Source organism: Tiliqua scincoides, chromosome 3 (assembly GCF_035046505.1).
Source record: "Tiliqua scincoides isolate rTilSci1 chromosome 3, rTilSci1.hap2, whole genome shotgun sequence".
Classification (NCBI taxonomy): Eukaryota; Metazoa; Chordata; class Lepidosauria; order Squamata; family Scincidae; genus Tiliqua; species Tiliqua scincoides.
The window spans coordinates 77,384,103-77,397,615 of NC_089823.1; the positions used below are offsets into that span (position 1 = coordinate 77,384,103).

Consider the following 13,513-nt stretch of genomic DNA (forward strand, 5'->3'; position numbering starts at 1 on the left):
GTGATGCAAAAAGGAGCTCAGTCAACAAATTTCCTTTCCTCCCCCCCCCGTTTTTATTAGAACAAAACTGAAAAGAGAAGATAACAAATGAGATAGATAGCAAAGTCCCTAAAGATCCCTACAGAACAAAAAAGAACATAAAAATGCAAGAGTGGAGTGGTATGTCCTAATTACTTGGAACATTCCTTTTGTATGCTCCATAGCTTCAGCTATCATATTTCCATGAGCTGCACATTATATGTCAAAGAGCTGCGTGTGGCTCACAAGCCACAGTTTGGCCACCCCTGATATAGACGTTCTGCCATCCAATACCCACAGCCTGGCTGCATCTTGATGTCCCAGTCCATTCTTATTTGGTAGCAACATTTCCAACATTTTTGATTCAGTAGGATTTTGCATCAGTGGCTGATATGGTAATCAGGGTAACAAAATATGGGAAAGCTGGCAACAACCATCGAGAGCAGATGCAATGTGTGAGGTAGACTTTGGTCCTGTTTGCTATTTGGGGGGTTCACTACTATGTGTCTTAGTCCATATAGTAGGAACTTTTCTGCACAGCTTATGCCTTCAAAGAGAGGTAAGTTTCCTTTCACTCTGGAAATCTCGAATCTAAGTGCAGTTTCATCAAAGTGCAGTTGAATTTTCCAATTAACAAATCATAAAGGTGAATTAATAGCATAAATTATTTGCTTTCTTGATTGTTCTTGTTGTATCTGGTGTGCTTGTATTAAAAAAACCTCCAACATGCTGGTGGACCAAGATCTTTTTGGACACCGTCATTCTCTTTCTAGTTTTATGACAGTATACATTAACTGTAAAAGAATACATATTAATGAACATATCGAAGTAAAAATACTTTCTTTATTTAAGCTGCCAGAGAGCAGCAAATCTTAGAAAAAGAAAGGAGAGCAAAGCTTCAGTATGAAAAGCAAATAGAAGAACGATGGAGGAAGCTAGAAGAACAGAGGCAGAGGGAAGAACAAAAGAGGGCAGCTGTTGAAGAAAAGAGAAGACAAAAGCTCAGAGAAGAAGAGGTAGGTAGTATATTAGCATTCCATCTGTCTGCCTTCAGGGTTCTTCCCTTTATTGTCTGAGCTGTGATGATCTCATGGACTTTTCAGGAACTTCTAAGGAATGAACTGAGGTCATACTGTTGACTCAGTATACTGTCAACCAATGTAGTATTTCATTGAAGGAAATTTACTTATTAAACGATTTATATAATGCTTTTCTGGTACTCAGAGTAGTGTATAGAAATAAAACATATAAAAAATTCAACAGCTGGATAAAAAGCATTAAAATAAAACAATTAAAACCATTACAAATTAAACAACAATAAAAGAGCAGAGAAATATGTAAAAACAGCTGTAACATAAAAGCAGCAACAGGAGTGAAAAGGGGGTCCTTTCCTCCCACCTCAATGGCCAAGCAAAAGAAATAGGTCTTTAAACCTTGCCAGAACCCATATAGTGAGAGTGCTGTACTCAAGTCTTCTGGTAAATGATTCCAGAGACGTGGTGCCACAACAAAGAAGATCCTGCACCTTGTTGCCATCCCCCTTGGCTTCAAATGGCAGTGGTATTATATGGTACCCTTGAGATATCCTTGTCCTATGTCATATAGTGCTTTAAAGGTAATCACCAACAACTTGAATCAGGCTTGGAAAGGAATGGGCAGCCAGTGTAGCCTTCAGAGCAACGGCTTGGTAGACTTAGCATAATGAACCCCAGTTGCCAAACGAGACGCCACATTCTGCACTAACTGAAGCCACTCATAGGGTGTATTACAGTCATCTAAACGAGATGTCACTAGGGTGTGGACCACTGTTGTCAGATCTGACTGATTCAGGTACAGCCACAGCCAGCACACCAGCCCAAGCTGGGCAAAGATCCCTCCTGGGTACAGATGCCACCTGAGCATCCAGGGGCAACTGTGGATCCAGGAGGACTCCCAGGCTGCAGACCTTCTCTTTTAGAGGGAGTGCTACCCCATCCAGAGCAAGTTGTGGATCTAATACCTGCGTAGCAGCCTTCCAGATCTGGTGGACCAGATCAGGTGTCCTGATTTAATTTCAGTTTATTTGTCCTCATCCAGGCCCCAACCACTTCCAGACAGTGCCCCAAAATGTGACAGCCCCCTTGGAAGCTGGTGTTATCCAAAGACAGAGCTGGGTGTCTTCCACATATTAGTGACACCCAATTCCAAATCCCTGAATTACTTCTTTCACACACACCCCCAGTGGTTCCATCTAGATGTTAAATAATGTGGGAGACAAAATAGATCCCCAAAAGACAATGGCCAGATATCCCTCAGTCTCACCATCTGGGTTCAGTCTGCCAGGAAGCAGAAGAATCACTGCAAATCAGTATCACCAATTCCCAGCCTGGGCAGCCGGTCCAGAAGAACACCATGGTGTTGAAGGACACCATAGCAGTGTTGAAGGCCGCTATGAGGTCCAACATGACCAAAAGGTATGCTCTCCTTCATCTAGTTCCCAGCGCAGGTCATCAGTCAAGGCAACCAAGGCCGTTTTCAGCCCGTAGTCTGACCTGAAACCAGATTGAAAGGGGTTCAGATACTCTACTTTTCCATAAACCCCTGAATCTGAGACACCACCACCTACTCTTATCTACCCCCTCCCTGAGAGATGAATTTACTATCCTCCCTGTCCAATCAGCCACCACCCTGGGCAGAACATAAGAACCACACTGGGCCAGGATCAAGAGATCAAGCAGCAGGTCTCACACTCCAGAGAATTCTGTCCACATCCTCAGGCTTTATAAAGAATCCCAAATACTAACTGGGCAGAGAGTTGCCTGAGGGATATCTATAGACTCTGTCAATGTGGAGTCCAAGTTGAGTCAAATCTGAGTGACCTTGTTCACAAAATGCTTTGTGAAAGCATAACAGCTGGCTGAGGAGAATCTCCCTGAACTTCCTGCAGTATTATATACAAGCCCCTCACAATGCTGCTCTGCTGGATGACACGATAGATTTATCTCCCTAGATTTGCCAGAATCCATTGACAGTTGCTTGTCCTAGTCCCGACTGGGGAGAAGTATGTTGGAGAAGACTTCTACTTCCCTTGGGTTTATCTTTTTATGCCCTTGGATTGGTTTCTCCTGCAAGAGTTGCCCCCCCAGGATGGCTCTGCTGTCTCTTGGGCTGTAAGATTCCATCTTAGCTTGTCTGAGTTGTCACATCCTTGGAATAGATGCACAGGCTTCATTTGGTGGAAAGTACACAGAACTCCTACAAAATTCTGAACTAAAACTATTAGTAGTATAAACAATCCAGTCTTGAGAATTCTAGTCATGCTCTGTGATTGGTCTGGCATTTGACCAAGAAACATTACTCAGGAAACTGGTCTGGGGGACGGGGCAGATAGCCAATGCATTAGAATCTTTCCGGGGGGGGGGGGGAGAAGAGAGAGAAATGTGATGGATTTGGGGCATGGAATTGGAAAAGAGGGTGGTGCTTTTTACCCACTTGCTATCAAACTTTGACAGGCCTTTAGCTAGTAGAAATAGTGAAAAGCATAAGAAACAATAAATGACAAAAAAATAAAATGAATTTTTCAGCTGTATAGCAGGTTAAAAAAAAAAACACCAGCGATTGCGTACTTAAAGTATGGGCTTTTTGTGGTTGGGAGGAATCATTGCAGTAGCTGAGCCTCACCACTGAAGGAGGAAACTGAGCTCTGCTGAGATGACAGAGTTAATGTTTCTCATGCATTATTCTTAAACAAATTAAGCCTAGACAGAGCCACAGCAGCAGACTTGCCAGCGGGAGCAGATGCTTGGAGGTGATGTAACTTGTGTTACTAACTTCAGCCTATGTAGTGACCTCAGTGGTGACTGCAGACAAAGGATACATCTATCTGGAGGTGAGTGGATGTAGTGATGCTGCCTTTGCTTATTTTTTATTTAGCATGTTGGTAACGGGAACCCTTTAATTACTGAATGTATCTACAGTCAGAATAACATTGGATTTTTCTGTAGCAGGAATCTTTTTAAACAGATCTGTTTTGATTTTATTTTTGCAATAATTGGGAAGGAACGACTAGAGGCTATGATGCGGCGGTCCCTGGAGCGAAGTCAGCAGCTGGAGCAGAAACAGAAGAGATGGTCATGGGGAGGAGCACTGGCTGCAGGCTCGGGCGAAAGAGATGGTGAGTGAAACAGGCTGGCTGCATTGCAGATTCCAGATTGCAAATGCTTGAGGGTTTTTAAAAAAACCTGTCTTGGTGTAATCTGTTATGTGAAAGAGAGCCTGTTGAGCTGCATTATTAATAAATATTTTTTTGTTGCTTACTGAATTTCACTCATACCTTCTTGGAAACAAGCCAATACCAAAGTTTATCTGTGCAGGGATATGCTATAATTTTTTTTAAAACACCAAACACTTGAAACAAGCCTCTGCACTGAATTGCCTCGCAATGGCTGTCAGCTCTGTATGACTTTGCAGAAGATAATCTATTTTTGTCTCAGGCACTCCTAAAAGCTCAGGGGACTTCTGGATGATTATGCAGTATTTACAGCTGAAAACGAATTCTTCTTTTCCTAGCTCTTGCTGCTCTCTTTTTGGTTTGGTTTCAAAGCAAGTTATTTTACCACCAACCATGTATGAGCTTTTTTGTTTCAGAATTCATTCAGATTTGTTTAAATTCACCAGCTTTTTCCAATGAGTCATGTTAGGCAAAGCATCTTAAGCAATAAAAGCAGCTGTCTCGCATCTTCCCATCTTTATGAAAGCTTAGGTCTTGAGTATGATTTTTCAGTATGGAAATCCATTTGTATGAAGAGAAAGCAACTTCTTAATGCTTCTGAAAACTGGCTTTTAAAAATTCTTCTTGTATTTGGGCTTTTAATGTTCTTGGTATCTCTTCAGTAATCTGTCACCTTTCTTTGCTCTCATTTTTCTGTTGTGTAGGTGAATCAGAAAATACCCCACCCCCTCTAGATTTAACTGCCAACACCCTTCTTCCAGACCCTGTGGCCTCTACAGCTGCTGTTGATCCCTCCAATGGTATTTGAGAGACTCACAGTGCCATAGTGTCGTGTTTATCACTTTAACATATCCACTAGTTTTGTGTGTCCCCCTTTCCCAAATTGCTGTCTCCTCCATTATTTTAGTTTGATCCCTGACAGCATTCTTATTGGAAAATAAGGGCCTAATTCCCCAAAGCACTTTTACTGCCCCTTCTCGCTTGTGAGATGAGTCTTGTAGAAATGGATGGAGGCTGTGCAGCAGGAGGGCTTGGTGGACTGCATCTGTGTACCTCACTGTGTTGTGTTTTCTTCAGTTTTGTCATAGTGAAGCAATGCATGCTTGGCATTCCAATGTCATAGTAATGTTCTAGCTAGCTGTTGACCCTCTGACAGTTGATCTCAAGTTCTGTCCAAGCATGGGACACACAAATCTATCATATCTATTGTGTGTCTTTGAGTGGATGGTATAGTTAAATATGGATAGGAAAATAAACTGACTTAAAACATTTCAGTTATATAAGGATAAATTCCTTAGTTATTTTTCTTCAGGTGTCACCCATCTCCCAGGTGTCTCTCATTTGACATGTGATAATTGCAAGATTTAATGGTTACTTATGATGAATCAGATTTGTTAAAGACAGTGAATTGTTTTGCGAGCCTTAATGCTCCTGCTCCAGAGCAATGAATTTGTTCTAAGAACTGCTCCTGGAAGTGGTGACTTACTCTGCTCAAGGAATCAAATGTTTATTGGTAGTGCAGTGGAGTATAACAATAGTGAAACCCTGAGATTGCCATTTCCCAGCATAATGGAGTATTCCCAGATGTATGCTTGGAATTTACATATCTAAATAGATGACTGGATACCAACAATTTATTTAATGATTGGCACAACAGTTTTATTTCTGACAGGTACACGGCTTGCTGTAGTGCTTCTATAATCTGCAGTCATGCATTTGGAAAGGTGGGATATAAATCACTGAGATAAATAAATACATTCACATGTCAATGACTCTTATTACTATCCACCAAGATGCTTATAAATGTGTGCACTGAAAAGTGCCCTTGTATATATCAACACCTATATGTAGAACAGCGGCCTCCAAACCTCCAGCCCACAGGTCAGATCTGGTGCACTGGGATTATCCTTCCAGGCACAACAACCTTATTTTTCTGCATCACAGCCACCATTTGTTGTGCCTGATTTTCACATGGCCGTTAAGCCAAGTAGCAGCTTCTCCTGGGAAATCAGGGCGCAGAGCCTTCTGGGACAGCAGGCAGTGTCAGCGGCTACCCGGCATGAGAGTGTACAAAGACCAGGCGCGACAATTAGTGGCTGTGGCATGGAATGTTAAGGCTTCACCACTGCCGTGCCTCACCCAGAAGGATAATTCCAGCAGGGCTGTGGTTTGGAGACCACTGATGGAGAATAATCAATTTCCAAAGTTCTTTCTGAGTCATACTCTGTCCCCAACATTCAGGCACACTCCAGATTGTCTAAGAAATAGGAGCCAGGGTAGAGCTGTGTAGGTAAGTGGATGGCTCCGTTCATTGGCTTCCATTAAGCCATTTCTGCCCAACGTTGCATATATGCAACATGGATCAAATGTGTACACCTGGGCAGAAGTGGGTTAAATTTTATGGTACCAATTAAACAGGCTGCAATCTGGAGCATAGCTGACAGGCTAAATCTTACTGCTGGTGCTGTGATCACAAGGAGCATGGAGAGGCTTAGCCCTATACAGTAGTGTGCCTTCCCACTTTTTACTTTCTGTCGTACATTCTGTCATTCATTCAAGATGAAAATCTTTGTCTGAGAGAGAGTAAAGCCTACTAACCGAATCCAATATTGGGTGGTTCCAAACCATTCATTCATTTAACAAAATTAAACTGCAGGAGGAATCCTGTATGACTATAGCTTCATGTTACCAAGTAGCACTAGTTAGCTGGTTGCATAAATACTGTTGTCATGAAATAACAGAGGCTAATTCTGTGTTGCTTGTGGGTATTCAGAGGTGGAATTCTCCGTCTCTCAACTGGAAAGGAACGTAGCCCAGCAAGTACGTAAAAGGGACAATTGTATATTCCCATTTTCCTTTTGGCCTGCTTCCATCAGACAGAAGTGGATAAATGTACTATATTAGGAAGTCCAATAGCAATGGGGCTTCTCTTGCTCAACACATTTGAACAAGCAGCAAGAAAGCAGGGAAATGCAATCTGCTGCTGTCTCCTAAGTCTTATGTTCAAAATTATATCCTGGACAAAAGGAATTTGGAAAGTATAGATGGGAGTTCCATATCTCTTAATTGTCTTGAATTATAGCTTATTATTGAATTGACAGGTGTCTCCAATCTCAGGTGTTTATCAGATGTGCTGTATACTTTGCCCTGATTCAGACAAGGATCCTAGTAATAAAATGAAAGGTTAGTTCTCAGAGCATCAGCATTGTGGAATGAATATAAATATGTTCAATGCATCTCTCTGCAGCATGTGACAAACTTTCAGCTTCTACAATGAATCTGCCAAAGCAAATGGAGTCGCCTATCAATAAGCGTCTCTCCTCCTCCACAGCAACAATAACATATTCCCCTGACAGAGGCAAGTGAATGTGCTGCTCTTTGCATCACCCCAGAAATAATCTTTAAAATGCATAATAATGCTTAAAATGCATTTTTCCTCTCTCCCTTCCTCTGTCCCCCCCCCCCCCCCACTGCTTTCTCTCCTTTTCCAAATGGGTTAATCCTGCTCTGGCAATAGTATTTGGCAAAACAAATGCAAATATTACTAGTGTGTTTTGTTAGTCTGATAGTGCAAACCAAGTTTTTCTCTGTAAATAAACTCAGTTTAAGGATTGTTGAAAACTAGACTAGCACAATGGCTAAGAGATTGAGCTGGGATCCAGACAGTCCCAATTCACATCTCATGGCATCATTGTGAACTTATTAGATAACCAAAGGCTGTAATCATCTGCCTGTTTACCTGGGAGTAAATCCATTGAACTTAACAGGACTTACTTCTGAGTAGAACTACCTAAAATTGTTAGGCTATGCTTTCCATTTACATTATAGGCGTAATAATTTTAACCTACTTTACTGGTGACTATAAGGATTTTAATAAGGTAAATATACTGTAGATATAAATGAAACACTTTTAATATCCTACCTGAAGCACTATATAAATGCTAAGTATCATTCTTATTGGCACCTTTTTCTTCAGTTAGCCCAAACTGCTTCAAAAGCTCAAGTACTATTATAAATAGTGTCAGAAGTTAACAAAATAAACTTTAAAGCAGCCCTAAATATTGATGAGTGTTGCTTTTAAAATTTTGCATGTTACATCTATAGATGTGCCGAGAAGCAACATTCAGTGCCAGATTATTCCCCTTTGAGGGACAGATCTGAATGGTTGGAATATGGACAATGATCAAAGTTTCTTTGTGGACTAGCAGTTCTCAAACTGTGGGGTAGACCCTCTTTGGAGGATATGGGGGCACCTAGTGTAGGGTGCAGTTTTCCAAGATAGGATAGCATATGAACGCAGTTTGAGCCTTTGTTCTCTTACCAGCAATGGTCATGCTGAACTGGATATCCCTAAATTTTCTGATTCATACTAGATTTGTGAGGAGCATTGCACTTTCAAATCCATAGTATATAACAGGGGTGCCTAAACCCCAGTCCGGGGGCTACTTGCGGCTCTCAGGGGCTCCCGATCAGGCCCTTGGGGAGCCCCCAGTCTCCAGTGAGCCTCTGGCCCTCCAGAGACTTGCTGGAGTCCACGCTGGCCCGATGCAACTGCTCTCAGCATGAGGACAACTGTTCGACCTCTAATCTGAGCTGTGGGACGAGGGCTCTCTCCATCACTTGCTGTTTCACATCTGTGATGCAGCAGTGGAAGAGAAGGAAAGGCTGGCCTTGCTTTGTGCGAGGCCTTTTATAGGCCTTGAGCTACTGCAAGACCTTCATTCATTCATATAAGTTACATCTTTAATAAATTCATTTATGTAAATTTATTCAAATTTTAAATGTAAATTAATTCTTTTTTTCCCTGGCCCCCGACTCAACGTCAGAGAGATGATGTGGCCCTCCTGCCAAAATGTTTGGACACCCCTGGTATATAGGAAGACTGGGGCTCATGAAGAACTACTGCTTTTATCTTATGATGGTTTCCAGTGCATGATTATTAAGACCCAAAAATCTTGTTTGGGGCATTCCATGGGGCATTCTATGTACAAATGCTTTTATGCAAATGCCCGAAGTCTCTGAGCAAAGATGGGAGAACTGGAATGTCTGGTGACTAGGGAAAACATTGACATAGCGGGCATAACGGAAACCTGGGGGAATGCAGAGAATCAGTGGGATACCGCAATCCCAGGCTATAAACTCTACGGGAGGGATAGGGAGGGGCGTGTTGGAGGTGGGGTTGCCATTTATGTTAAGGAAGGGATATAATCCAGCAGAGACTGAAGGTGGGTCCGACTCCATAGAATCTCTATGGGTTAAATTACCAGGCCTGAGGAGTGATGTAATACTGGGGGGATACTGTCGTCCTCCAGACTAGAAACCGGAAGGAGACCTTGAAATGAGGAAACAGATCAGGGAGGTGACAAGGAGGGACAGGATTGTAATCATGGGGGACTTCAATTATCCTCACATCGACTGGGTCAATTTGTGTTCTGGTCATGAAAAGGAGACCGGATTCCTTGACATGCTAAATGACTATGCCTTAGAGCAGCTAGTCATGGAGCCCACCAGAGGACAGGTGACTCTGGATTTAATATTGTGCGGTACTCAGGACCTGGTTAGCGATGTCAGTGTTACGGAGCCATTGGGGAACAGTGATCATGCTGCAATCCTTTTCGACATGCACATCGGGGGAAGAATTCTGGGCAAATCTCTCACAAAAACCCTTGACTTCCGGAGAGCGAACTTTCCTCAAATGAGGAGGCTGGTTAGAAGGAGGTTGAAAGGGAAGGTAAAAATAGTCCACTCTCTACAGAGTGCATGGAGGTTGCTCAAATCAACAGTAATAGAGGCCCAGTGGAAGTGTATACCGCAAAGGAAGAAGGGCTTGACTAAGTCCAGGAGGGTGCCCGCATGGCTAACCAGCCAAGTTAGAGAGGCTGTAAAGGGCAAGGAAGCTTCCTTCCGTAAATGGAAGTCTTGCCCTAATGAGGAGTATAAAAAGGAACATAAACTGTGGCAAAAGAAATGTAAGAAGGTGATACGGGAGGCCAAGAGAGACTATGAGGAACACATGGCCAGCAGCATTAAAGCTTCTTCAAATATGTTAGAAGCAGGAAACCCGCCAGAGAAGCGGTTGGCCCTCTGGATGGTAAGGGAGGGAAAGGGGAAATAAAAGGAGACTTAGAGATGGCAGAGATATTGAATGAGTTCTTTGCATCTGTCTTCATGGCAGAAGACCTCGGGCAGATACCGCTTCCCGAACGGCCCCTCCTGACCAAGGAATTAAGTCAGATAGAGGTTAAAGGAGAAGATGTTTCAGACCTCATTGATCAATTAAAGATCAATAAGTCACTGGGCCCTGATGGCATCCACCCAAGAGTTATTAAGGAATTGAAGAATGAAGTTGCTGATCTCTTGACTAAAATATGCAGCTTGTCCCTCAAAATGGCCAAGGTGCCAGAGGATTGGAGTATAGCAAATGTCATGCCAATGTTTAAAAAGGGAAAGAGGGGGGACCCGGGAAACTATAGGCCAGTCAGCCTAACATCTATACCAGGTAAGATGGTGGAATGCCTCATCAAAGATAGAATCTCAAATCACATAGACGAACAGGCCTTGCTGAGGGAGAATCAGCATGGCTTCTGTAAGGGTAAGTCTTGCCTCACGAACCTTATAGAATTCTTTGAAATGGTCAACAGGTATGTGGATGTGGGAGAACCCATGGACATTATATATCTGGACTTTCAGAAGGCGTTCGACATGGTCCCTCACCAAAGGCTACTGAAGAAACTCCACAGTCAGGGAATTAGAGGGCAGGTTCTCTCCTGGATTGAGACCTCAGTAGAAGCAGCACTGTTGAAAGGGTGGCAATTATAAATGCATTATAAATGGACTCTCCCAGGCCTGTCCTTTCAGCACTGCTGCTTCTGCTGTTGTGTCACAACTTCACAACTCAGCAGCGGACAGCAACTGATGATGGTCCTGGGAGAGCCCAGTTATCATGGGGGATGGTTAAAGGGCTTCCTTGGACCATATCTGCCCATGGGCCTTATGTTTTACACCCCTGATTTAGTCATAATGAAATGCTGTTTAGGGAACTGTTCTGTATTACTGCAAACCTAATGCAATCTGATGCCCAAATTAAGGTTTTTTAGAATCTTTCTTAGATGTATGACTGTAGTCTACTGATTCTTCTGAGGAAATTGTTTCCATTTAAGTATTTTGAATTGCAGTTTTCTACCTGATAGTTGAACCAGTTTTTAGCTGCAGTGAAACAAACAGTGCTACTGAAGGTCAAGTGCAATCCTATGCCTGATGCTCACTGAAGAACCAACTGGTTCTGCCCTGCCCTGTTAGCCTCAACATCATAACCCCCAGCTGCACTGGTGAACCTGGAGGGGGGCAAACAGGGCAAATGCCCCGAGTACCGACCCTCCAAGGGCGCCTCTCGGACCCTCACCCTCTCCCCCCCAGCAGGAACACCCAGGAGCACTGTGGAGAGGCAACTTGCTGCCTCTCCATCAGTGCCTCGGCACTGACTGAGCTGCCCCCTCCCCTCCTCCTTTATAGGAGGATAGGACACCGGCGCCCTACAGAGGCACTGACACTCGAGGGCGCCCATCTCATCTCCTCCTATAAAGGAGGGGGGAGGGGGCGGTCCAGTCAGCGCTGAGATGCTGTCTGAGAGGCAGCTTCTTACTGCCTCCCAAGAGCACTCCTGGGCACCCCTGCTCCTCCTCTGAGGGCATCCCTCAGAGGTGGTGGGGAAGTGGCGTGCACCTCCTCCGATTTCGGAGGAGACGCGTGCCACTTCCTGGGCTCCAGCGGAGCCTTCCACGCTGCTTGTAAGTGGCGCGGAGATCTCCATTGGAGCAATGTGGGGCTGCTGGAAGCCCGCCTGTCTGGGGCGCTGCTTCCAGCAGCCCCAGACGAGACCTCCATGCTGCTTACAAGCGACATGGAACGCTCCACCGGGGTGCCCCTCCTCAGCCTCTGAGGGTGTCCCTCAGAGGTGGCGGGGAAGCGGCATGCGCCCCCTCCGACTTTGGAGGAGATGCGTGCCGCTTCCCTGCCCCCACGGAGCCTTCCGCGCCACTTACAAGTGGCGCGGAGGTCTCCACTGGAGCAGTTTGGGGCTGCTGGAAGCCCATGATGTCAAGGTGACGATGACGTCACCGCAATTACTTCCGGTTCAGCGGCGGGGGGGCGGAGAAGAGGGTACGGGGGGCGAGGGGCAGAAAATGGAGGGTTGCCCCGCGCGCGGGGACCCCCAGGAACGCCTCTGCCCAGCCGTTCTCTTACTGCTGACTATGGCAAGTGTATGTTTCCCCTTACCTCTGTGACACAACCACATTGGTTGACAAGTAAAAGGGCTAAGGAAACCTACAAATGCAAGATTAATGTCTCTCTTGTAGTGTAGCACTTTATCCTTAGAACTGCTGCCTCAGTGGAGAACCTTATGAATTGGGCCATTAATTATGCCAGGAGAGGGATTGGGAAATTATCTAATGTATGTGATCAGAAAGTTATGCGTTAGTTATACAGATTTATTTGAAGACCTAAATTTGGAGTTGTGTACAGGAAATGTTGTATACAAATAACTCCAGTATTGTAAGTGGGAGACACAGTTAGGCAGAGGGCTTTTGAATGCAAAAGGATATTTTTAGTGTTCTTTAGTAAACTTAATTCGTAAAGCAAAAACTATGTTGTCAAGCCATTATGAAATTTATAGTAATGGAAATGTACATTATCATTTCTGGTAACTCATTAAGGAAGTTAATACCTCAATGCTTGTTTTGATTATTTGTTGAATAGGACATAAACCTGGGTTAAGACAGTGAATCTTTCTCCTTGGAGAAAAATCAAAGATTCTCTAATTTACAAATTACATCTAGCTTTTGTTTCTCCTTTGTTCATTTTGTATGATGATTCATTACATTTGTTTGCAAGGTTTTAGAAGTGGCATTTTTCTTTAACATTTTTCATTTGCTTCCATCCTTCAGCTCATCGCATGCATCTTAGTCCAATGGAAAACTTTATTATTTCTCGGCTACTGACTCCCACACAAGCTTCTTTAGCTAGAAGCAGAAGTACTTTAATGCTCTCTGAGCAATACAATGATTCAGGTAAACCTAATCTCTTAAGGGATGCGTTAGGCACACTACAAAAATTGATTAGCAACTTTTCTGGTGGGGATGAATTGTATTCTGTTTTCATGAGAGTAATCCCTCTAGCATGGAAAAGCTGAAGTTTGCTATCTGAGTTTTGACTTCGATTGTTGCCTGTATCTGCTGTCATGTATGCAGAATGGTGTAGCATTCTAAATGGCAAAAAGTTTTGTTC

General features: G+C 43.7%; 1 protein-coding gene across 3 annotated transcripts in view; it reads left to right on the forward strand.

Moving 5' to 3' along the window:
• Positions 1–13,513, forward strand: part of MAP7D2 (MAP7 domain containing 2) — a 77,404-nt gene that overhangs the window by 46,704 nt on the left and 17,187 nt on the right. For 2 of the 3 annotated variants that reach the window (XM_066619789.1, XM_066619790.1), the window contains exons 3-7: positions 871–1,034; positions 4,057–4,171; positions 4,933–5,028; positions 7,476–7,586; positions 13,174–13,296. In XM_066619789.1, the coding sequence (XP_066475886.1) occupies positions 871–1,034; positions 4,057–4,171; positions 4,933–5,028; positions 7,476–7,586; positions 13,174–13,296 (609 nt within the window). Of the gene's footprint in view, positions 1–870; positions 1,035–3,796; positions 3,887–4,056; positions 4,172–4,932; positions 5,029–7,475; positions 7,587–13,173; positions 13,297–13,513 lie in introns of those variants that run through there. The other variant, XM_066619791.1, reaches the window with a different exon arrangement.